A 22,176-nucleotide genomic window follows, 5' to 3' on the forward strand; every position below is an offset into this window, starting at 1 on the left:
GGTCGAACTTCTCGGGATTGAATTTGTTCTCAATGCCGTAGTGTTGCCGCGCGAGGGCGTCGCAGTCTTCGATGGAGGCCCGAGTTTGTTTGGCCAGGAACTTGGTCGAGACGGCGCGGACGGCGAGGAGGTGGATCAGGGGGACCTTGAGGGCTTCGAGACGCACGCGGTCCTTGTTCTGGGCGAGGGGAGCGGAGGTCGGGGTGAGCGGTGCCAACGCGGTGGGCGACCGGGTGACGCCCAGGGCTGGGCTGGAGGAGAGAGAGCGATTGGCGGCATTTTTGAGGAGTCGATCCTTTTCCCATTCCACCTTGCTGGAGGGCTTTCCCGCCAGGAGGGCGGCCTGCCTGCCGGTGCTGGAGCGGCTATCGCCCGCGCGGAGGGCCCTCACCTGGTCAATGTCGGTGATGATGTGGGTTTTCTTGGATTCCTTGCCCCGTTCAAAGGCGTTCAAGCTGAGCTCGAGGTTGGCCAGGGCCTGGTCGGTGGCCGCAGTGTCCTCCTTGGCCTTCTGGACTTCCAAGCTATGGCTGAGAAGGCCCGTGAAATAGAGGTTTTCCTGGTCCCCTGACCGACGGGCGTAGATCTCGGAGCGATGCGTTTCGGGGCAGGAGTGGAAGGGTTGGGATTTGTTGGCGGCGTAGTAGAGGGTCGGGTGTTTCCCCCAGGCGGAGGCGGGCCGGCTGATCGGACCGGAGGGACTGGATCAGGTCGTCGAGGGTGGACTGGGCGAGGTTCAATCGCATGATCTGGGTGGGTTTGACGGGGGAATCGTTGGCCAGGTTGTCTCTGCAGAGAGACAGCCCGGACTCGGGCACCCGGAGGGTCGACATGAGGATGGGGCGGGCGGAGGAGGAGGGAGAGGCGGGTACGAGAGGGAGAGGGAGAACCGCAACTCAAGTCGAGAGGAGGACGAGAGGGATTGAAATAATGGGAAGAGGTCGAGAAGCGGAACAAAGAGGCAGGCCGGGTTCAGGCTCAGTCAAGGGCCAGGAGCAGGGTGAAACGAGGTCGAAGCAGACGCCATAGATTAGAGGATGGAGAACAAAGAGAGGAAGAGGGAGGGTGCATGTAGAAGAGCAAACGGAGAGCCTCCAGAGCCCATGACAAGAGGTGGATGGAGGGGAAGGAGAGGAGGGAGAGAGAAGATTGAGGGAGAGGAGAGGAAAGAAGAGAGAAGAGAGGGAGGGGAGAGAGTGAGGTGAGATGATGCCAAAGACCCAGGGCTGAGCGGAGAAAGCGAGAGACGTGAGGGAAAGGTCAATGGAAGGTAGGTAGGTACCTCTGGGTAAGAGGAGGTACGAGGAGGTACATCGGATACGATACGCCCCCCAGTGGAGACGGGGGATGGCGGCGGTATTACCAATACGCCAATACGAAGGGTCAAGGGTGTTAGATTAATCCTTCTGCAAAAGGAGACCTGCAGGATTCGGTCATGGTCAGAAATATCAAGTACGTAGACATGATGAAGGGAAGAAGAGTAAAGAAGAAATATTATCAAGAATAGTAGTCATATACCTAGGGAGTAATAATGAATATACTCGGTATACTTGAATGATAGAATGACGATAATAACAATAAAGAGGCAACGATTGGATACCAACGGCTGGAACCAGGATGCTGGGCTCGTCAACACGAAGAAGAATAGGAACTCTACTCCGTTAGTGTCTCCTAGAGTAATCCTCCGATCGATCGGATCGGATCTGGACAGGTCAAGAAGATAGAATCATCTCTACTGTACATTTTCATATTATCATATTATCATATTATTGTCTGATTCTTCGTAGAGTAACTAGATGCCGTACGACCCATCGGTGGTACGGAGCGGTGACCGGGACGATGAAGAAGAATGGGTCCGTTGGTCTGTTGGTCTGGACACGGGAGATAGTTAGTCAGTCCATGGAGGAGGAATAAAGGGTGTATTATTGAAAGGATGGAGAGAGATGAATCCACCCGCCCCTGACTCCTATATACAGAGTACCCAAAGACACCCAAGTTTATCTAGGTAGTTAACTTAGGTAGGAATTGATGGATTTCCGGTCTTCAGGACGAGTGTCATCGGATCATCATCCTGGCTCAGCTGGACGGTAGATCACCCGTCCTGTCTCCGATCAATAATACTTACCTACCTACCGACGTAGTACCTACTGGTACCTCCATATACTGCCGTCCTCCGGAGAACTACCGGAGTGTAATCGGATTTCAGGTAGCCACCAGGCCACCCAGGGTGAGACAGGCGTCTGTACTTTGTATTCGGACAATGCAAGTTCTGTACAATCAGCAAGATTGGGTTCCAAGTTGGATCCGAACAGGATGGGTACATACCTACACATTCCGCACGAGTAATGAAGGGATGGATAGTTGGGCGCTAGACGGACCACTATCACTTGATTATTGGAGCGATAGCAGCGTCATCCTCTTCTACTATTAATGAGGATCTTCCACCGCTCTACACATCAACTCTCGATCGATCCGATCTGAGGACTAGTGCTATTATCCAGGTCCTATCTACGGAGTACTACCTACCGGTACCTACCAGTCAGCGAGACATCCAGACAGTCAGCATTACAAGACTACAAGTACCCTGTACAAGTACCTATGTACCTAGGTACCTAGCCTATATCTACATATCCTTGTTTCCAACTCACACCTCAAAGGTACAGTAACATTCTTGGGCGCAGACAGCTTAACCCTAGCCTAGACCATTGTACCTTGCTTGAGCGTCCATCGCATCACATCACATCATTCTCACCCACGCCAATCCACCACCTGATCGCATCGCGCAGCTGGCTTGACCAGCTGCGATGGCAATCAGGGTCCTGTGAAACCACCGACTAGCACTAAGACGCGGCCAGGTTACACTCCGTGCTCCTCCAACAATCCCCTCCTGTGCAACCGCCAGCAAAGAATGCGTGAATGCGAGCCCATCGACTACTCCACGGTCGGGATGGCTGGCTGGACAGTCCATCATTGGTGGGCCTGACCAACGCGAGGTCCGACCGTAAGAAACCAGACTTGCATTGCCTTATGGATGGATATGCATCGGGAACCTCCTCTTTGGAAATTTTTCCAACTGGTTCAAATCCACCAACTAACCAACTAACTAACTACGTATGTTAGTTAGTCTCGGGTCCGAGCTGAAACGTGCCAGACCTGTCCAGCCTGTCCATCGCCCCGAATACCTGGTAAGATATTGACGCCTTGTACGTACTATTAATATTATATTATTATTCTAAGAATACCTGCAGTATCGACCTGACGATATTCTTAGACCGGGCGGTGCGCGATCGCCCCCAAGCCTCAACCATGCCATGCCATGCGCCTCACTCGGATTTCTCCCCAGCCGCGTTACGCTCGACTAGTGCGTTGTCGGTACTTTCGGTCTAACCGGAAAGGATGCTGTTGACGACCGCTCCACTACTCGGAGGACGGATATATTTTGTTTGTCTGGTGTTGATGTACGGAGAGGCTGCTCGACGCTTCACTGACGACAATATGACAAGACGACCAGAGCCTAGCAATGGCATCACCATCGCAGCCTACACGGCGCCTGTGACAGATCTGCCTCAATTCCCAATCCCCAGACTCCATCTCTACGCAACTAAGAATCCAGATCCACAGCTACAATCCCACAAGACTACCAAATGGACCTCCCCGTGGAGATCCTCGAGCTGATCCTCCTGCAGACAGACACCCGCAATCTACTAACCGCCCAGCGCGTCTGTCGCCTCTGGCGCGACGTAATCCAAGCCAACCGCAGGCTCCAAGAAGCCCTGTTCTTCCGCCCCAGCCAGCCCCTGGCGCCAGGCCGGAAGTCCGTCAAGAACGCCCTCGTCGCGGAGCGCGTGTGGCCCTACTTCCTGCGGACGTATCTCTACCCGCAAAACGCGCACACAAAGGCGATGGCCCATTCCGACCGCCGCGACCACCGCCGCGGCGACGCGGCCTTCCTGCGCCCCGAAGCCAGCTGGAGACAGATGCTCCTCGCGCAGCCCCCAACGAATACCTTCGCGTTGGTCATGTGCGAAACCAGAAGCTCCCTCTCCGGGCATTATCTCACGGACTTGTCCGGAGTCTCCCTGCGGATGGGTGATCTGGAGGCCTCCATCGGCGCCGGCAGGCTGGTCCCCACGCCGCAGCCCTGGGCCTTGTGGATGAACGAGGGCTGTGCCCCCGTCCAGTCGGAGACGCTGGCTATCGCCTACTATAGGCATTGGAGGACGAGGCGGTTCGAACGGGCTCGGCGGATTGGTGACTGCGATGTGGTCTATTTTGAGATTTGCACCGCCCGCTACCTGCAGTCTTATCGGGAGTGCTCCAGGTTGGGGTTGTCCTTTGAGACCTGGCTGAAGCTCTATGTGGCTACCGAGGACGAGGGTTGGATATTATGATGGTTGGAACGGGTAGCATGGTGAGTATGGACTGATGTTTGGAGTAAGTGAAAGTTCTTAAAGTGTTCTGAATGTACTATCACCATCTCTGATGACCCCATCCCCGAGTCAACGGCTCCGCCACGCATTACTCGAAACAATGATATCAACCCAGCACACCCAGCAAGCAGCTAACCCCTGACAGAACTCATCATCATCCAGACGACTCCCCGCGCGGAGTAAATAGTAGATCTGTAGATCTGTAGCTGGTCGTAGTGGATCTATACCACCCATTTCATTGGGCGTGTAGCGACCGCGGGAAGATCCCATGGATCGTCGTCTCTTCATCAGTGACATCAAGAGTGCTTACTTTGGGTGGAGGTTCTTCTGATGCATGGACTTCATTAATAACAGGGCGCCATTGAACAATACAAGGCGTGAGTCATCGAAGGCAAGTCCTTGCTAGAGCGGGCTAGCAATGCCATCAACATCATAAAAAGTGGTACTGTTAGGGAGAGGAATCCCGGGTTCGAGTGAAGCTCATTCCATCATATTTGTTTAGAATATAATTCCACGCTAGACCAAGATACAATATTCAACTGACAACTCCTATTCCAACATATACGGCCGACATACTCAAATCGTCCGATGAACCGGCTGGCGCGTGGCGTACTTCCTGTAATCAGCTGCCGTTCTCACACGCGCCCCTTTGCCCTTGAACATCAACACAACCGGCATAATAGCAGTAGCCAGCGCAAGCATGCCAATGAGGATAAACGTATTCTGGATGCCCATGCCAGTGACCCACGGGGTGAACGCGAACCGCACTACCATCGCGAAGCCGTTGCGAATGAACACAACGGCAATCAGAGCGTCGCCCAGGATCTACCTCGAGTCAGTGTACATAGCTCCACGCCTCCTAGAAAGCATACTTACATCCGGGTAGCAGTCGGTCAAGTAGGTCAGGGCCACATCTGCAGTCATAATAAAGCCGAATCCGAAAATACCGCAGCCAACCGCCAGCATCGCCCAATGCATACCCTGCGGACGTTAGCTATGCTATCAGACAAGAACGACAGTCTAGTCATACCCGACCAAGACCTATGCCAAACACCAGCAAACCCGCACAATTGAGCACCGGGCCCGGAACGCTCATCCACAGACGCATCTCGGGCTCGAAGATCCCCCCATTACGTCGGGCGGACCGCAGTATGAACCGGTCGTTCAGCGCGGGCGCCACCAGCGTGGACAGAAACGCCCCGGCAAAACCCCCTAGATGGAAAAGCCCAATCGCCGACGGACTGAAATCGTATGGCTCGTCGAGGAGGAAGTACGACGCGGCGGAAGAGGTCAGCGAAAACCAGGCGAGGAGGGTCCCGTATGTGACGGCCGCAAAGGCCACCGCGGGAAAGGAGCACAGCACCATCAAGGGCTGGTAGAAATGGTGCGCGATCGGCATGTCGGTTTTGGTCACGAGAGCCAGCCGCTGTCGTATCGTCTTTCGACTGCGCCGGGCGGCCGTGGAGGAGCAAGTGGTCACCGTATGAGCGGGTTTGTCTTCGTCCTTGTCTGCTTCGGCTTCGTGTTCGATGATTTCAGGACCCTGCGAGGACCCCAACTGGCCGACCAGCACAGGGATGTACTTGGATTCCTCGAAGAACAGCGTAACGAGAACGAGGTTCACCCCGAGTAGGATCGCGATGATCCACCACATCCACCGCCAGCCCAAGGCCACGACAATGTAGCCGGCGACAATGGGGCCGCCCGTCGCTCCCAGGGTCTGCATGAAGAGGAAGACGCCGTTCATGCGAGCATGCTGGTGCACGAAAAACAGATCGATAATGGTGATCATCACCACAGCCTCGCTGATCGAGCCCGCCAGACCAGCCAGTAACATTATAGTGATCAGTTCCCCGGCATGGTGGAAATTGGCCCACCAAAGCGCGCAGGCAAACTGGACCACCGCGCTGATCAGATAGATCGGTCGACGGCCGTACTTGTGCACGCACGGAATAAGCAAAAGACAGCCGATAGCGAGCCCGGCGTAGCTGCAGCCACTGGCCTGGTTGAAGGTCGCATAGGTCAGGCCCAGCTCTTTCATGTACCCTCTGTACGCGAGACTGTTGACGTCGATCAACACGAATGTGAACAGGACATAGGAGCACGTCAAAGAAAAGTTGACTGCTTTCCGCAGGGTCGACCAGTTCTTTCAGCTCGTAAGTTAATGCCGTTGATTGGGTAAAGGCGCTTACCAGGGGGTCGTCGGGGTCATCTGAGGGCGTGGGGTGCAGTACAACCTCAGAAACAGAGGCTTGTCCTGCCAGCAATTAGCAAGTGGATTCTATCTCTTGTCAGGAGAATGGACGTACGGTCTTCCAAGAGGACAGTTCCTGGGGGAAATGCGTCGTTCGGAGCATGGCTTTGCCCTAACATCGTGTCGGGTAGGATGCGTTGTCTGCGAACTTGATGAGACTGGCTGGCAGGGCTCCAATGCCTTTATAGCAAGCAACTCCTCTTCTCCTTACATTGCCACCATCGAGCCTATCGTTCTGCCTGGGACCAACTTGCGGGGGTGGAGATCAAGCAATCAAGACCGAGCGATACGTGGCAGTACGCGATGTCCATCACGACACTAACGACACCCGCCAATCAATGCCCACAATCGCCCGGAGGATTCGTAAAATACCCTATACTAGGGCTCGCCATACGCCGCCGAACAATATACTTACCTGCCATTGAAGGAGGCGCGCGACACCGAATCTCCACCAAGACAGGAAGATTGGGGTTAACGGCTGGGGAGTCGTTGACGCGGGGCAGTGCTGTTATCACGTCATCAGAGAGGGATGCTCAGTTCAGGATCCTCCTCAAACAGACGGAACAGGTATCGGGTTGTTCCCTGGTCCCGGCCAGCCCAAGCACGCGCGAGGAACATGCGCAGGTTGGAGATAAAGGGGTAGAAGTTTGCCCCCATGATCTTCGTGATCAGAGAGAGTACGTGGCGTCTCCCGGCTGTGTCGTGCACCTCGGCTCCTGCAACGAGGAAGATCAAGGTGATGTTGGGTGGGTATTGATTTGCAAGGGCCAGACAATGAGTGATTTCTGAGACAATCGTCCGTGATAGAGCTTCTGCCTCCTCGTCCTTTTCCCCGAATGGATATCTCAGTCGGTGCAGGATGAGGAGTGCTGCGGTACGGTGAAGACTAGCCTGCGTGACGAGGAGATACATCTCTTCCTGAGAAAAGCGCTCTAAAGCATCTTTCGAGATATTGGGGGTCCAGGCAGTAATCTCTTCTGTAAGACTATCAAAGGAGGCGGGACTGGGTACGTCGCCAGAACCAGTCCTTATGGCCGCCGCGAGGAGACAGATGCGGTATAGCAGAGGTAGAAGAGGCCCACAGAGACCGGCATGGCGGTCGACAATGTACGGATCTCGTACTTGATACTGAATGACCGGGACGCGAGCGCGGAACAACGATTGGGTGGTGTCCATGAAGACAAGACACGTGAGCTCCATGGAGTCCGAGCTACTGAGCTGGTTGGAATAATAATAAGGACGCACCAACGAGAGGGTGTATCGGCAAATGGTGCTGGCTGAAACTCCGGAGATCAGTCGATGGAAGGTGACTAGGCTCAGGCCTAGTGCGAGAAAGCTTCCCACGTTCTCCGCTTTGGTGATCTGAGCGTTTCGAAGCGTCTGCAACGAAGAAGCACAGTCCGATAGATCAGTGTCATAGTATGGTGTCTGGTTACCTATGCAGCGGAGGAGAACCCGGGCAACGGTTGCATAGGGCCGGAGCAAAAGCACAGGGGATTCTCGTAAGCGGAACCGGATCATTTCGCACAGCTCCATGCTCAACGACGGACCGAGCGAAAAGAAACTGCAGAGCTGAAGCGCGGTATCATCCGAGATAGACGAGACTAGTCCCTCGCGATGCAGGATGGTCATAAGCAGCGGCTGGTGTGGAGTCATGCTATCGCGGCTGCTACCTCGGTCTAAACCTGAAGTAGGGCCGGCAGGGGCATCGAATAACGGTAGCAATGAATCTGGCGCATTGACTTGCGGAGAAGAAGAGGACCTAATAGGCACCCTGGGCTTCCGACCTGGTCTCTCGCGTCGTCGTGTATAGGTGCAAGGATGGTGAAGCCGGTAGCAGCGATAACACGCTCCTGCAGGTCCCGCCAAACAGCGGGACTTGAGAGCATGGCATCGGTCACAAGCCAACAAAGGCATTTTGAAGACTTTGCACTGAGGGGGCAGACATTCAATGAGATTGTACGCTGTATTAGGTGTTGGAGGAGTTGCGTGGGCCGAGGATGGGAAGATGGTGAGGTGGAGAATCGGCTACGCTGAATGGGGCTAGTCCTTATACTCCAGTCTACACTGGGGACTACGAGGACGGGGAACTGTGTAAAAATGGTATACTGGCTATCTAGTAAATACTCACACCAGAGGTCATGCATACATAGGCTACGTCCTACCATTCAGGCACTGATCAATCTGCTTGGCCATCTGCAGACATTCCTCATCTCGCATAGTCGACGTGAACACTTGGATCGAACAGGGCGCGCCTTCGAGCTGTTTGAAATCGTCTGTTGGAAGTAAGCATCCGAACAATGGAAGGGTAACTGTAGATACTCACAATCAGGACCGACCTGCCCATCTTGAAGCTCAAACTTCTCCGCAGCGTCTTGTTCGCCTACTTTTCCGAATGGAATGACGCAGGAAGGATACTAATCGGTAGTCAGCTTAGAAGGCCAAATTGTCAAGGTAAAACTCTTACATCAAGAGTGTTCAAAAAAGCCGTATACGGCGGCAGGCCGAACGTGTCATGAGCGACGGCCGTACTCTGGGCTGGAGGGGAGATGCACACGTCGAGATCATAGTGTACCCACAACTTCCTGTACATCTCGCGAAGCTCCGCTCTCTTGGTATTGAGAAGAGCTAGCTGCCCGAGTCGGTCCAGGCCACTCACATCCGGCATGGAGGACGAGTGGAACTGTCGCAGCACCTCACCCTGTTTTCTGATATGATGCATCGCCGGCACCACAGGTTCTCCTGCCGATAGGATATGCTTCACGGCGGCATCGTCAAGCTGGAATATACTCCATGCGACTGCATTAACGGCCAATAGTTGGCATTCCTTTGCACTCAGAGGAATGATCTGGTGTCCTTGTGCTTCGAGCTTCCGCGTAGCTTCCGTCAGGACCCTCCTCACAGGCGGGTGGAGAGGGAAAATAGGGTCCTCAGGGACAACGCCAATCCTCAACTTCGGCTTCACGTCCACCTTCCGCCAGGGTACGTCAATCACCGTGGAGTCGTATAACGCCGGTTGGGCATTCAGAACGGACTCCATTAGGAGTTCGACCCCGTTGAGATCAAGTGACAGCGGACCGGCGCAGGACAGAATGAACTTCATCCCACTGGTATTGCAGATGCGCATCCCGCCGTTTGGGATCCTGGATGCGCTGGGCCGGAACCCATAAGTCCCGCAGCAGAGGGCGGGGATACGGACAGAGCCTGCATTGCATTAACAACTGCAACCATCTATTGACGTCCGTCTCGACATACCACCAATATCAGTGCCCACACCTAAAGGCGATCCGCGGAGAGCGATGAGGGCGCCCTCGCCACCGCTGGATCCCCCCGCACCTAACGCCGTATTCCATGGGTTCAGCGTGCGTCCAAAGACGTTGTTGTGAGAATCGGTGGTCTGTGGATGACCTCTGTCAGCGCTGGAGTACTCGTGGAGAAGGGCCTGCATACCATCATGGTCTGGGGTATATTGGTCTTGACATAGATGACCGCGCCCAGCTTCAGGAGGATATCCACGAGTGGCGAGTTCTCCGTGGAGACCTCGTCTAAGAACGAGACCATTCCAATTGTGGCTTCCGTGCCTTTGTAGTGAAAGTTGTCCTTGATGCTCACGGGGAGGCCGTGGAGCGGCCCAGCTGACCGACCCTGGGCTCGGAGATCGTCCAAGTACTGAGCCCGTGCCTGAGCTTCGGCAAACATGGTCTCCGTGAGGCAGGAAACCTATCTCCCCGTCAGAATATCTGGCGACCCACGAGGCGGTGGAACATACTAGCTGGTGGGCGACCGCAGCCCGTTTACAGTATGCCAGAGTCACCTCGACTGAGGTCAATCTACCGTCGGCCAGCGCTGAAACCAGACCCGTCGGGGTATATTGCTCGGTGATTTCCAACTCGCGCTCTGTCAGAAGACCAGCCTTGCGAATGATATCGGCCTGGATCAAGTCATTCTTGTTTTCCGACAAAGGGACCTGTAAGCCCGTGGTCAAGTCGGAGATTCTCCATTCCGTAGGGATCTTGTCGAAGCATTCTTGCTGCTTCTTAGCGACTCGTTCCTGCCAGATGGTTTGGGGATCAATGGAGCCCATGTTGGCTTGCTTGTGAAGGAGATATTGTAGAAGACTGAAGAACGACAGGAGTAAAGGAATCCATGAGAGGAGACAAAGGGCTGTAGGTCATAGGCGAGATTTATATCATAATCATTATCTAGAACCTCGGCTGCAACGGTGACCTTGTATACAAACTAACTGGACTAGTAGTGGAATTACGCCGGCTCGTATCATCTTCCGATTCGTCATTGTCTCTCCACACGTTGGAAATTAATAAACAGATCCATCGACAGTTGCTGACGCAATAGATCCTTAGAATAACTAGTTCCCTACGAGACGTGATCAGAAACAAGGCTTTTCTGTATTGCATGAAGCCATAACCGTGTATGAACCACCCAACATTCAAACCAATGCGGAACAAAATATGCTAATGTGACAATTCGGATATCAGTACAAACGGGCGGGACCCAGTAGATCTATGTATTACGGGAGAGCATCGTTTGCATTTAACCAGTGACCTTGAAGATGGACTCGGCCAGTCTCTTGACGTTGCCGGTGGTGATACCCGCGACGGAGATACGGCCGTCCTTGGTGGCGTAGACGGAGTGCTCCTTGGCCAGAGCATCCATCTGCTCAGGCTTGAGACCAGTGTAGGCGAACATACCAATCTGCCTAGGTCAGTATATCATCAAAACGTCGATGTCGATGAGCAGAGCATACCTGGTTGGTGATGTGGGACCAGTCGTGCTTGCTACCCAGGTCCTCGAGGTTCTTCTTCAGGAGAGCGCGCATCTCGATGATCCGGTCGGCCATACCCTTGACCTCACCGAGCCACTGCTGGTTCAGCTCGGGGTCGTTCATGATGGTGGAGGCGATGCGAGCACCGTGAACGGGAGGGTTCGAGTAGAAGGGACGGATGAGGATCTTGATCTGGGACTCCACGCGCTTCTTCTCCTCGGTGGATTCGCAGACCAGAGAGAAGGCACCCACACGCTCACCATAGAGACCCTACTGGGGTTAGTCTAGGGATTTGGAATGAGATGGTCAGACGGGCATTACCATGTTCTTGGCGAAACTCTGGCACAGGGCAATGTTGTGGCCCTGCTCAATGAAGTGACGAGGGGCAAAGGCATCGCGGTCGGCGTTACCGCTGGCGAAGCCCTGGTAAGCCATGTCGAAGAAGGCAAAGTGGCCCTTCTCCTTCATGACATCGCTGATCTTGCGCCACTGGTCCTGGGTCGGGTCGACACCAGTGGGGTTGTGGGCGCAGGCGTGGAGCAGGATGATGCTGTTGTTGGGGGCGGCCTTGATGTCGGCGAGGAGACCCTCAAAGTCCAGACCGATGGTGTCCTTGTTGTAGTAACGGTACTTGTCGACCTCGAGGCCAGAGTCCTTGAAGACGGCGGCGTGGTTGGCCCAGCTAGGGGTGGGGAGGTAGACCTTCTTCGCGTGGGGGTAGAAGCGCTGGAGGAAGGCACCGCCGATTCTCAGGGCACCGGTACCGGAGATGGACTGAGTGATGACGAGACGGTCCTCCTTCAGGACGGACGAGTCCTTGCCATAGGCAAGCTCGGCGGCAGCCTTGGTGAAGGCTGGGATACCGGTGATGCCGGCGTATTCCTTGTCGAAACGGGAGGCGACAACCTTGTCCTCGGCGGCGCGGACGGAGGGGAGGACGTAGGGCTTGCCCTTGTCATCACCTGAGGATCGAGGTGGATCATCAGCATCTCGGTTTCTTCGCTACAGTGGGGTGTTTTCGCATCGGGAGCGAGCGAAGAGGACGGGGAAGGGAAGGGATTCTTACGGTAGGCGCCAACACCGAGGTTGATCTTCTCCTTGAAGGAGTCGGCCTTGAAGGCCTCGGTGATACCCAGAATGGCGTCCTAGAGAGGCTGAAATGAGCAATTGCCGAGTGGAGCTTCGGGGGCGATAGAAGGAGCTTTACCGGAGGACCCTGAGGCACATTGGACCAAGCCGAGGCATGTCTGGCGCCGACGATGACGGTGCGCAGGGTGGTGTCGCGCGCGGCGACCCTGCGGCCGGAGACTCTGAGGGAAGTGGAGAGCATTGCGAGAGAGGGAGACAATGGAGGTAGATGGAAGCAGGACCCTAAAGATGGATAGATCTCCGAGATGGAGAAGAGGATGAAGGAAGGAAGATGGAGATGGAGATGGTGGAAGAAGGGAAGACGGAAGGGGGGAGAAAAATAAATATGGAGTCGGAGATGCTGCGTGTGAGTGAGTGAGTGGTTTTTTTGACTCATGTGAATTGTCGATGGGCGGCTGCACTAGGGAGATTCCGGGGGTCTCCGCATTGTTCTTCTACATACTTGTCCAGTACTATCGTTATACATCTTATGAGTTATGAGTTCTTTGTTGATTTATGATTCATTTATTTAATATGATCTCTTTCTCGTTCTATTTAATGATTTATTCAGAGTATCCCTGGTTTCTTCCTATCTCAGGATTCAATCATACTATGATTCTATATCCTAACACATAGATCATGACATCTCCCTCAGTCGATACTACTATCTACTACACTACGGAGTACCTCCAGAGTCCTCTGTTACAAGATCGGCGTGGTGCCATTGTTTCGGTGAACTCTTTGGGAGCGATTTCTCCCGGGTGGCCTGAGGCTCCTCCCATTTACCCGGACAAGATCAGGCTCAGAGATCTACGGAGTACGGGAGTACAGACCCAAGATATACATATTCCTATGGTTCTTCATATATAGCTTATAGAGATCATATATCTTGAATAGACATTGATTCATAGATTCATGTATACATTTAAATAATAGACTCTCTTCATCACTGGCGTCGTATCTTACAACTCCAACTCATTCTCCAATTCTCCTCATCGGTTAATTTCCCCCACACGCCAAGCTCTGAAGGGGATTAAGTGGCCCAATGCTCGGCCTCACACCGCTCAGATCTCCGAGTCCATCATGAAACTACGAGGACAGGATATGGAGCATGGGTGAATACATTCTATACATGTAGTCGTTCAACAATGAACAATTAGAATAATCATAATAGCCTCTATCCCAATCGCACGCCCGCCTGGCGGTTCTTGCGCGCCTGCGCTCCCATCGCGTTGTTCATGCCTGTATGCTGACTGCTGTCCAACGCACTCATCGCCTCCCGCTTCTTCTCTTCCTCGATCTTCTTCAGCCGTTTCTCTGTCTTCATCTTGCCACTGCCCTTACCGTGGAACTGGTGGCTCAGGTGCTTGAACGCCTCCTTCTGGTTCATCGACCGACCGTACTCGTCAATATACCGCAACTGCACATCCGGCTTGTACTCGCGGTTGAACACCTCCGCCATGTGTCGCGCATCCTGCTGGTCGCGCTGCTTGTTCTCCCACCGGGCGTACTCCTCGCGTTCGCGCGCCGACATGCGATCCAGTTTGCCCGACATTCGGTCGCGCTCCCGCTGCTGACGGGCGCGTCTCTCCGCTTCCGTCTCCAGCCGGTGCTTCTCTTGGATGAACCGCTGCCGATCCCGAACCAGCGAGTTGTGATCCGCCGCGTCCGAGTCCTTCACCAGTCCACGCTGTTTCAGCATCGACAACGTCGCTCCCAGGCCTTGGTCCAAAGTGGCTTCCTCCTCCAGACCTGTGACGCTGATCTGCTGGTTCGCCTGGGACTCCTCCCGCTTGACGCGCTCTTTCAACTCCTCTTCGTCCTCGATGTCATTGTATGTGCCCATGTGCACGTCGCCTCCTTCATCCACCTCCGCCTTGATCTCCGGCTCTTCGGTCTTCGCTCGAGTGTCCTCCGCAGGTGTGGTGGTCTGTCGCTCTCGGCGTTCGGGAATCGTAGGCTTCTGTAGGTTGGAGACGAACTCGGAAGTCTCATCAATAACCAAACCGGGCTCTTCTTCTTCGTCGCCCGGCGTGCTCACGTCCATTGGCGTTTGCGAACTCTCTTCTCGTAGCTGTCGTGCAAGATCTTCGGGGCGCATCTTCTGCCGTTTCTTGAACGCCGCCCGTCTCTGGCGCGTCAGGGAAGCTTGGAGGTCGTCATCGTCCACGAACGAGACATCCTCGCTAGCCCACTTTCGCGGCGCAGGGGCGGGAACAGGCTCGCCGTTACTGGTATCCACCTCCATCGCATTGTCGTTTGGCGTGCCGTTCCCGTTCGACTCTGTCGTCGGGAAAATCTCATCGTCGTCGAGCACTGCTCGCTTCTTGGTCGCCTTGCTCTTCTTCTTCTTGGGTTTCTTGATCTTCACTTCGCTCACGTCCATATAGTCGGAGATGGGCGTCGTCTCCTCTGCAAAGTCCAGACTGACGATGTTCTTCTTCAGCTTGTCCGATACTTCCTGGCGCTTGGCTTCCCGCTCTTCCACCGTCGACCCTTGCGCATCGAGAGTAAATCGCTTGCGCTTCTTTCCTTCGATCTCCTCGTCGTACTGGGCGAGAATCCCGGAGTTCTCCTCCGTAGGATCGTAGACCGGCTTGCGCTTCTTCAGCTCCAGCTTCTCTGCAACCTTCTCCTTCTCTCGCAGGTCAATGTTCTCCAACTCGTCGCCTTCCTCCTCGTTTTCGTCCACGGTGGTGTCCTTCAACGTAAGGATATGCTCTTCGCCACCTTCAAACGCGCCCACTTCGTGTCCGACTTTCAACCCCGCCAGATCCGCCGCCGAATACTCGGCCGCACGCTCGCGCTCTTCCAACTCTTCCGCGAGTTTGCGCGCCCGCTCCTTTTCGATCTTCTTCTGGCGTTTCTTCGACTGCAGCAGCCACGTCTTGGTGTCCATGTCGGCATCGTTGGCTTCGCCCAGGGTCGCGCCCTCGAGTTTCATATTCCGCTGCGCCTGTTCCCGCGCTTTCTTGATGGCGGCGTTGCGTTCCTCTCGTTTGCGTTTCGCTTCCGCCTCATCCTGCAGTTTCTTCCAGTTGGACGACGCGGCGGCCTCCCGCGTCTCCAGGGTGCTGGCCGGCTCATCATCCTCAGAACCAGAGCTCGAATCGTCGGATTCCTTGAAGACAGGGCCGGCGGTGGCGTCCTGACCCGGGACTGGGAGGGGCTTCAACCCCAGCGCCACCCGGATCTTGTTGTTTTGTTCGATGGAAAGGGCGTCGGCCATGTTGGCGACAAGTAACGCGGACAGCCTGTGGATGACAGGAGCGACCGGTAAAGGATGGGTGGGAGTGAGGCGTGGAGAAGTGATGGAGGCGTCGTGATGGACTCTCATGGACCATTCTTGATGAGGTCTCTCCCGCGCTTACCTCAGCACAGCCCCCATCCTCGGTAAGGTTTAGCGCCGTCTTGGCACAGCGATAAAAAGCTCTTTTTTTTCCTCGCCCGCTTTTCTTCTTTTTTTCTTCTCTTCTTCAGAACACACCACGGATCTGTGTCCAGCGATCCCGTTCACGGAGCCATTTCTCTCACGAGGAGTGGTCTTTGTGTTTCGGTTGATTGCTGGACAGTTCGACGACTTAAGGAGCCACTGATTCTTTGTGCTTGGTGGTTTGATTTCCGGTCGACAGATCTCAGATTAAAGGTCGGCGCTGGGTGTTCACTCCGGTCTTGAGCTCCCTTTCCTTTTCCCCTCTGGGGAGGGATCGGTGAGCTCGGCTGGAGGTCCTGGTTGTCTGACGGCGTCATATTCCTAGTCTCTTCACCGACTGGCCGTTGGCTAGTGAGGTCAGGGAAAAACCATGACAGGCCAACATTCTTCCATAGCTATCTAGCTAGTATTGTAGACAGTAGTATACGGCGCATATCGCATGCGACTGCGCTTACGAGATGCGTGCCAACATTATCATTTGGTACTCTATTCTCATGGTCATGAGGCATCATGTACGTGCTCCATACGAGTATGTCATGCTGTCCGCTCGGTTCGAGCAGCTACTCCTTGATCCTCTCACAGCAACTTCAAATGTCCCGTAACGCTGTCCACCACGCTCTTCGGCCCCAGAATCCCCAGCACAGTCCGACTGCCGCTAGCAATCTGCGTGCGTCCAGCGTCCTGGATCACCCGCGCGCAGAGTCCCAGACTGATGGCCTGCGCCTGTAGCAACTGCAATTCCTCCTCCGATTTGGTCTGCAGCGCAATCTTCGCTTGTCCTTGGCTTTCCCAGCGGCGCAGGATCGGCGAGTTCGGTGTGTAGGTCGTCAGGTATTTGTAGCAGGCGAGGGTCGCGTGCGAGCACTGGGCGGCGATTTTTCCTGTAATCGAACGACTGCATTAGCAATGTTGTCCAGTACACCTGAGTATTGCGATATTGTAATAAAGCTGGAGGTAGCTTGAGTGTAGAGTGGACAGCGGTGGCGCATTGTGGACAGCAGAAAAAAAACTTACCCTTCGTCATACCCAGATCAGTCCGCACCACCAACACCAACTTCACCTCCTCGTTGTTGTTGTCGAAATTGGCCAGCTCGCCGCCGTCGCCTTCCTCCTCGCTATCGGACTCCTCTTCCTCGTCGTCGAATTCCTCGTCCGAGGAGTCGCGATGCACCTTGACATTGTAGCTGTTCGGCCAGCCCTCCTTCTCCTTGACGGAGAACAGGCCCAGCGATGAGCCTTGGCCGAGGAAATAGCCAGTCACGCCGGCGATGATGGCCGTGGCGACAACATAGGCGGTGGTGGAGGGAACGCGATCGAGGTCGGCCATGATGCGAGGAGTGATGAGGCTGTTGAGGAAGAATGTTTGGGTGGCTCAGCAGTTGGGGTTGACAATTGGCGGGTGACGTGACATCACTGTTGTTGGCTTCATCTCTCCCACCACTGATGCAACTCAGTGGAAACAATTTTGCTGATAGATATATTCGATCACGTTTCTTCTTTCTTTTGCTATTGGTAGCTTGCTAGACTACTTTCGGAGACGACAAATCCTGGACGTTACTGCAGCAAATATATATTGGCACTGTGCAGCGCAACCATGGATTTACTACAAGAGGATTTGACAAAACACCGGTGTTCCAGTCAATCCTCAACGGCTGATATACTACTCCAAGGAAGTCTTTCAAGATGAATGCATATCATTGCTTACTTGACCAGAACTGATAGTAGCCCAGTGAGCCGAATCATAACATGAAATCATGCAGAGCTCTCCTGCGCCATCATGTACGCAGACACACTGCCTGATGCACGAGGATAGTAACCCACGCCTCCTTTCGTCCCGATTGCATGCTCTGCGCTGCCATTTACACCCACCGACCCCCATCCTCCTCCACCAGGAGTATGAATAACACAGCGATCCCCAGCTTCCATGCGAACCATGTTCTTCGCCCCCATATTCACCCATCTCCATTCCTCCTGACCAGCTTCATTCTGAACGCGTCGCACCCAATAATTTGCTCCCCGCTCCCCAGGCTCTCCACCGTTCATGCCGTAGGGAGGAACGCTCCGTCGCTCCGTGATGACGCTGAAGCTCAACGGCGCGCGACATTCGATGTCTCTCACCACTCCGTCACCGCCGCGGTAAAGCCCGCCTCCACCGGTGTCGGGCCGTATCGCAAACTCCCGCAGAATAACAGGGTACCGTTTCTCCAGGCTCTCTGCGTCGGTGATGCGAGTGTTTGTCATGTGGGTATGCACCCCGGACGCACCATCCTGGGTCTCGGTAGCCCCTGACCCACCGCAGATAGTTTCCCCGAAAGCGTACGCATATCCGGTGAGTTTCTTGCCATTGGAGTCTTTCCCTCCCTCGCCGAAGAACCCGAGACAGTTCATGCAGCCGTGCGAGGCGGCGGCGGCGCGGAACGCGCCCAGGATGACATCGACGAGTCTCTGCGATGTCTGGGTGTTCCCGGCGCACACGGCCGGCCCGGCTGAGGGGTTGAGGAAGGTTCCCTTGGGGAGAATCACGTCAATCGGCGCAAGACAGCCCTGGTTGAGGGGGATGTCGGTGCCGATGAGGAGACGGATCGTGTAAATGATGGCGGAGTGGGTGATTGCCGGCGGTGCGTTGATGTTGCTGAGGAGCTCGCAGCCAGTTCCTGTGAAGTCGAATGTCGCAGATCCATCTTCTGATATGGTGATGGATAGCTTGATCAGCGAGCCGTTGTCCATTTGGTCCTCGTACGTCAAGTGCGGACCCAACTGCTCGCGCATGGAGCGAAGATATGCCCGCACGGCGATCTCGGCATTCGACTGGATGGCTCCCATGTATAGCTGTACAACCGGAAGCGTGTACTCCTCGATCAAAGCTTGCACAAGCGTCATGCCCTTGTGATTGGCGGCGACTTGGGCCTTGAGGTCCGAGATGTTGTCACCAATGTGGCGACTAGGCGCACATCCGGGATGCTCTCCTGGCGCGAGCAGAATCTGCGTTATCCCTTCTTCGTCAAACTTCTCGCAGTGGACGAGCTTGAAAGATCGGATCGCAGCGCCCTCCTGCCACAGCTCGGTGGAGTTGGGTGGCATGGATGTTCCTCCCAGGCCGCCTATGTCAGTATGGTGGCCACGCGACGCTACATAGAAGGCGATTTCCTTGCCGGACTTCTCAAACACCGGCGTTATCACAGTGATATCGGGCAGATGGGTACCCCCGGCCTCGGGGTGATTGGCTACCAAGACGTCGCCAGGGACCAGCTGCCCCTTGTGTAGCTCATGCTGATATTTCACCGCGTAGCTCATCGACCCGAGGTGAACGGGGACATGAGGTGCGTTGGCCACCAGACCTCCTATAGCATGTCAGTTTTTGGTTATTACTCTACGAAAATCAACACGTACCGTCTGGTCCGAACAAGGCGCAGGAAAAGTCCAGTCTTTCCTTGATATTTAACGATACCGCGGTCTTCTGCAGGGCCCGGCCCATTTGTTCAGCAATGCTCATGAATCGATGTCCGAACACGGACAGCTGGATATGATCGACTGTCGTTGGGTCCTTCATAGCGACGGATGAGGGCTCTTTGACATCAATCACAACATGTGATGTGAGCACTCTGGCTTCCGCATCTGGTGCAATGACGAGGGTCTGGGTTTGATCAATAATGATTGCCGGTCCAGGTATAGCGGTATTTGGTGACAGCTTGTGCAGGAGAAAGATAGGGGTCGGAGTATTGCCAGTCCCTTGAAAATACACCTTTGTCTGTCGCTGTCAGATACATAATGTTTGGGAGAGTCTTGACTATACGCACCATTCGCTCTGCGGTATCCACGGACACCTTATGGCAATGTGAATTTCGCAGTTCCTTTCCCAGTCGGTTCCCGTCAGATGGTCCTTGACGACCCCTTGCCCCGATTCCTCTGACACGAACGTCGTCAACGAAGATCGGTCGCTCATCGGGGAACAAAAAGGCAAACTCCCGAAGATGTGCTTTCTTGAACTCCGTTTTGAAGTCTCCGTTCGGTGGTTGGAGGACCATGATGGAAGTTTCGGTGCCTTGATATCGCATGTTGAGATACATCTCGTATGAAGTATCGTTCTCCTGCATGCCCTGGTCACGGAGCTGCTGACAGACCTTGTCTCGCAGCACGGACAAGCGCTGTTCAAGCCGGCCTCGAGAGTCGTCGCTGTACGTCTCGTTCACTGGCTCTTGCGTCTCTTGCACCACGTCCGCCAGGGCCATGCCATATGCAGATAAGATGCTGGAATATTTGTGTATGATGACTGTTGAGATGCCCAGCTTACGAGCGACATCACAGGCATGTTGGCCACCAGCGCCTCCAAAGACACTGAGATTATGGTTTGCTATATGCGCTTGTCAGTGAAGGACTCTTCTCTTGCCTGGAGAGCTTACCAATATCGTATCCTTTTCCTTCGGTCAACGCTCTAATTGGCCGACACATAGCCTCGTTAGCCACGTCGAGGAATCCGCACGCCACTTCCTCGGGCGTCATCGATTTCTCCGTCTCGGCGTTTATCGTTGCTGTCAGGGAGATGAACTTCTGTTTCACAACCTCCGTATCGAGCGGTTGGTCTTCATTCTCCCCAAAGATATGTGGAAAGAACTCTGGGAGCAGCCGTCCAAGGAAGAGGTTCGCATCCGTCACGGTCAATGGGCCTCCCTTTCGGTAACAAGCTGGACCAGGGTGTGATGAGGCACTCTCGGGGCCGACAGTAAAGAGGCCGTTCCTCCAGGCCAGGATAGATCCTCCGCCTGCAGCGACTGTGTTGATATCGAGCTGCGGGCTCTGGATAGTCACTCCCGCAGTAACGCTCTCAAATACGTGCTCCAGATGGCCCCCATAACGTGAGACATCTGTGGATGTACCTCCCATGTCGAATCCGACTACTGGGGTTTGAGACTCTCCGTCGTAGGAAGTGTTTGCATAACCGACAACGCCACCTGTCTCGTTAGCAGTGCGCTTCATAGATGACAGTTCCGAGGGAGAACTACCTGCAGGTCCACTCAAGATGCCACGGAGACCGCTAAACGAGTGGTGGTTAACAAGACCCCCATCAGACTGCATAAAATCACACCGCACGCCATCGAGATTTCCACCTTCAAACCCCTTTGAGAAGCCCGTGAGATACTTCTTGATTTCCGGGGTTAAGTAGGCATCTGCTGAAGCGGAGCTTCCTCGCGGCACCATCTTAATCATGTTGGCAGCCACAGACGAAGACAGGGAAACATGTGTGAACCCTTCCTCCATCGCAATATGGTACACGCGATTCTCGTGGTCGGGGAAGATGTACGAGTGCACGAAGCATACCGCGAGCGTGTCGATCCCAATCCCACGCAATTCTCGTAGAGTATGGCGAACTTGTTCCTCGTCCAGAGGCTTCAATATTCGTACCATGTCTCCGCTGATCCCGCGCACCAAGACTCCGGGGGTCTCTTTCTCGCACGCGAAAAGCCTGTCAATGTCTTCGTCAAAGCCTTCGATGGTTACCCGCGCGTCGACTTCACGCACTTCATCATACATCACGTCTGGCTTGACGATGTTCAGATCAAACAGCCGAGGTCGAGACTGATACCCAATTCTTAGCAGGTCGCGGAAGCCTTTCGTTACGAGAAACGCATGTCGCGTTCCCTTGCGCTCAAGTAATGCATTCGTCGCGACAGTCGTTCCCATCCGGATGAATTCAAGGTCCGTCTTGGGAAGAGGTTGTCCGCGGGGTAACTCCCTGCCATAGTAGAGCGATAGTACTCTCCGGATTCCTACAAAGTCAGTCCCATTGTGTCTCATGAGGGCTGGGTGGGTTGACTGACCTTCTGTAGGTGCATCGTCATAGTTGGCCGGATCGACCGAAAGAAGTTTGAGCACGATATCTGGTTGACCGGGGAGACTGGCCCAGACATCCGTAAAGGTGCCTCCTCTGTCTGAGCAGATATTGATCAGAATAAGTCCGACAGACAATCACCCTAAGAGTGCCTTCTCACCGATTGCGATCTTAATCTTGCCTGAAGGGGACTTCATCCTAACTCGTGTAACTTGTCAATGCTGAGCCATGGTCTACCAGGGCACAGTAGCGTTCTTATAGATCGTCTGGACGAAGCTATCATTTGCGACAATTAATGAAAGCCTGCTATCTCAGTACTAT

General features: G+C 54.4%; 9 protein-coding genes across 9 annotated transcripts in view; 1 reads left to right on the forward strand and 8 right to left on the reverse strand.

The window, feature by feature from the left end:
* Window positions 1-833, reverse strand: part of ATEG_00894 (uncharacterized protein) — a gene marked incomplete at both ends in the record, with an annotated part of 2,408 nt that extends 1,575 nt beyond the window's left edge. The window contains 2 exons of the mRNA XM_001210980.1: window positions 9-524; window positions 703-833. Coding sequence (XP_001210980.1) covers window positions 9-524; window positions 703-833 — 647 coding nt within the window. The remainder of the gene's footprint in view (window positions 1-8; window positions 525-702) is intronic.
* Window positions 834-2,916: 2,083 nt separating this feature from the next.
* Window positions 2,917-4,391, forward strand: ATEG_00895 (F-box protein; the record flags this gene model as incomplete). Its single annotated transcript, XM_001210981.1, has 4 exons — window positions 2,917-3,001; window positions 3,121-3,185; window positions 3,238-3,361; window positions 3,622-4,391. 4 exons carry the CDS (start codon window positions 2,917-2,919, stop codon window positions 4,389-4,391), a joined length of 1,044 nt encoding a protein of 347 aa, XP_001210981.1.
* Window positions 4,392-5,006: 615 nt separating this feature from the next.
* On the reverse strand, window positions 5,007-6,471 carry ATEG_00896 (uncharacterized protein; the record flags this gene model as incomplete). The annotated part of the gene is made up of 3 exons (XM_001210982.1): window positions 5,007-5,255; window positions 5,307-5,411; window positions 5,461-6,471. 3 exons carry the CDS (start codon window positions 6,469-6,471, stop codon window positions 5,007-5,009), a joined length of 1,365 nt encoding a protein of 454 aa, XP_001210982.1.
* Window positions 6,472-7,203: 732 nt separating this feature from the next.
* ATEG_00897 (uncharacterized protein) lies at window positions 7,204-8,220 on the reverse strand (the record flags this gene model as incomplete). The annotated part of the gene is made up of 1 exon (XM_001210983.1): window positions 7,204-8,220. One exon carries the CDS (start codon window positions 8,218-8,220, stop codon window positions 7,204-7,206), a length of 1,017 nt encoding a protein of 338 aa, XP_001210983.1.
* A 618-nt stretch (window positions 8,221-8,838) lies between these two features.
* ATEG_00898 (putative general amidase) lies at window positions 8,839-10,768 on the reverse strand (the record flags this gene model as incomplete). Its single annotated transcript, XM_001210984.1, has 6 exons — window positions 8,839-8,960; window positions 9,011-9,101; window positions 9,152-9,888; window positions 9,940-10,081; window positions 10,135-10,404; window positions 10,454-10,768. 6 exons carry the CDS (start codon window positions 10,766-10,768, stop codon window positions 8,839-8,841), a joined length of 1,677 nt encoding a protein of 558 aa, XP_001210984.1.
* Window positions 10,769-11,235: 467 nt separating this feature from the next.
* Window positions 11,236-12,797, reverse strand: ATEG_00899 (putative aspartate aminotransferase; the record flags this gene model as incomplete). The annotated part of the gene is made up of 5 exons (XM_001210985.1): window positions 11,236-11,397; window positions 11,450-11,737; window positions 11,789-12,429; window positions 12,534-12,612; window positions 12,675-12,797. The coding sequence occupies 5 exons, from the start codon at window positions 12,795-12,797 to the stop codon at window positions 11,236-11,238; spliced, it is 1,293 nt and encodes a 430-aa protein (XP_001210985.1).
* A 975-nt stretch (window positions 12,798-13,772) lies between these two features.
* On the reverse strand, window positions 13,773-15,824 carry ATEG_00900 (U4/U6-U5 snRNP complex subunit SNU66; the record flags this gene model as incomplete). The annotated part of the gene is made up of 1 exon (XM_001210986.1): window positions 13,773-15,824. One exon carries the CDS (start codon window positions 15,822-15,824, stop codon window positions 13,773-13,775), a length of 2,052 nt encoding a protein of 683 aa, XP_001210986.1.
* Window positions 15,825-16,604: 780 nt separating this feature from the next.
* On the reverse strand, window positions 16,605-17,355 carry ATEG_00901 (aminoacyl-tRNA hydrolase PTH2; the record flags this gene model as incomplete). Its single annotated transcript, XM_001210987.1, has 2 exons — window positions 16,605-16,909; window positions 17,043-17,355. 2 exons carry the CDS (start codon window positions 17,353-17,355, stop codon window positions 16,605-16,607), a joined length of 618 nt encoding a protein of 205 aa, XP_001210987.1.
* Window positions 17,356-17,780: 425 nt separating this feature from the next.
* Window positions 17,781-22,052, reverse strand: ATEG_00902 (5-oxoprolinase; the record flags this gene model as incomplete). The annotated part of the gene is made up of 6 exons (XM_001210988.1): window positions 17,781-19,369; window positions 19,419-19,782; window positions 19,826-20,379; window positions 20,429-21,793; window positions 21,845-21,955; window positions 22,016-22,052. The coding sequence occupies 6 exons, from the start codon at window positions 22,050-22,052 to the stop codon at window positions 17,781-17,783; spliced, it is 4,020 nt and encodes a 1,339-aa protein (XP_001210988.1).
* Window positions 22,053-22,176: the final 124 nt, after the last annotated feature.

This window comes from Aspergillus terreus, genomic scaffold, assembly GCF_000149615.1.
Source record: "Aspergillus terreus NIH2624 scaffold_1 genomic scaffold, whole genome shotgun sequence".
Lineage (NCBI taxonomy): Eukaryota > Fungi > Ascomycota > Eurotiomycetes > Eurotiales > Aspergillaceae > Aspergillus > Aspergillus terreus.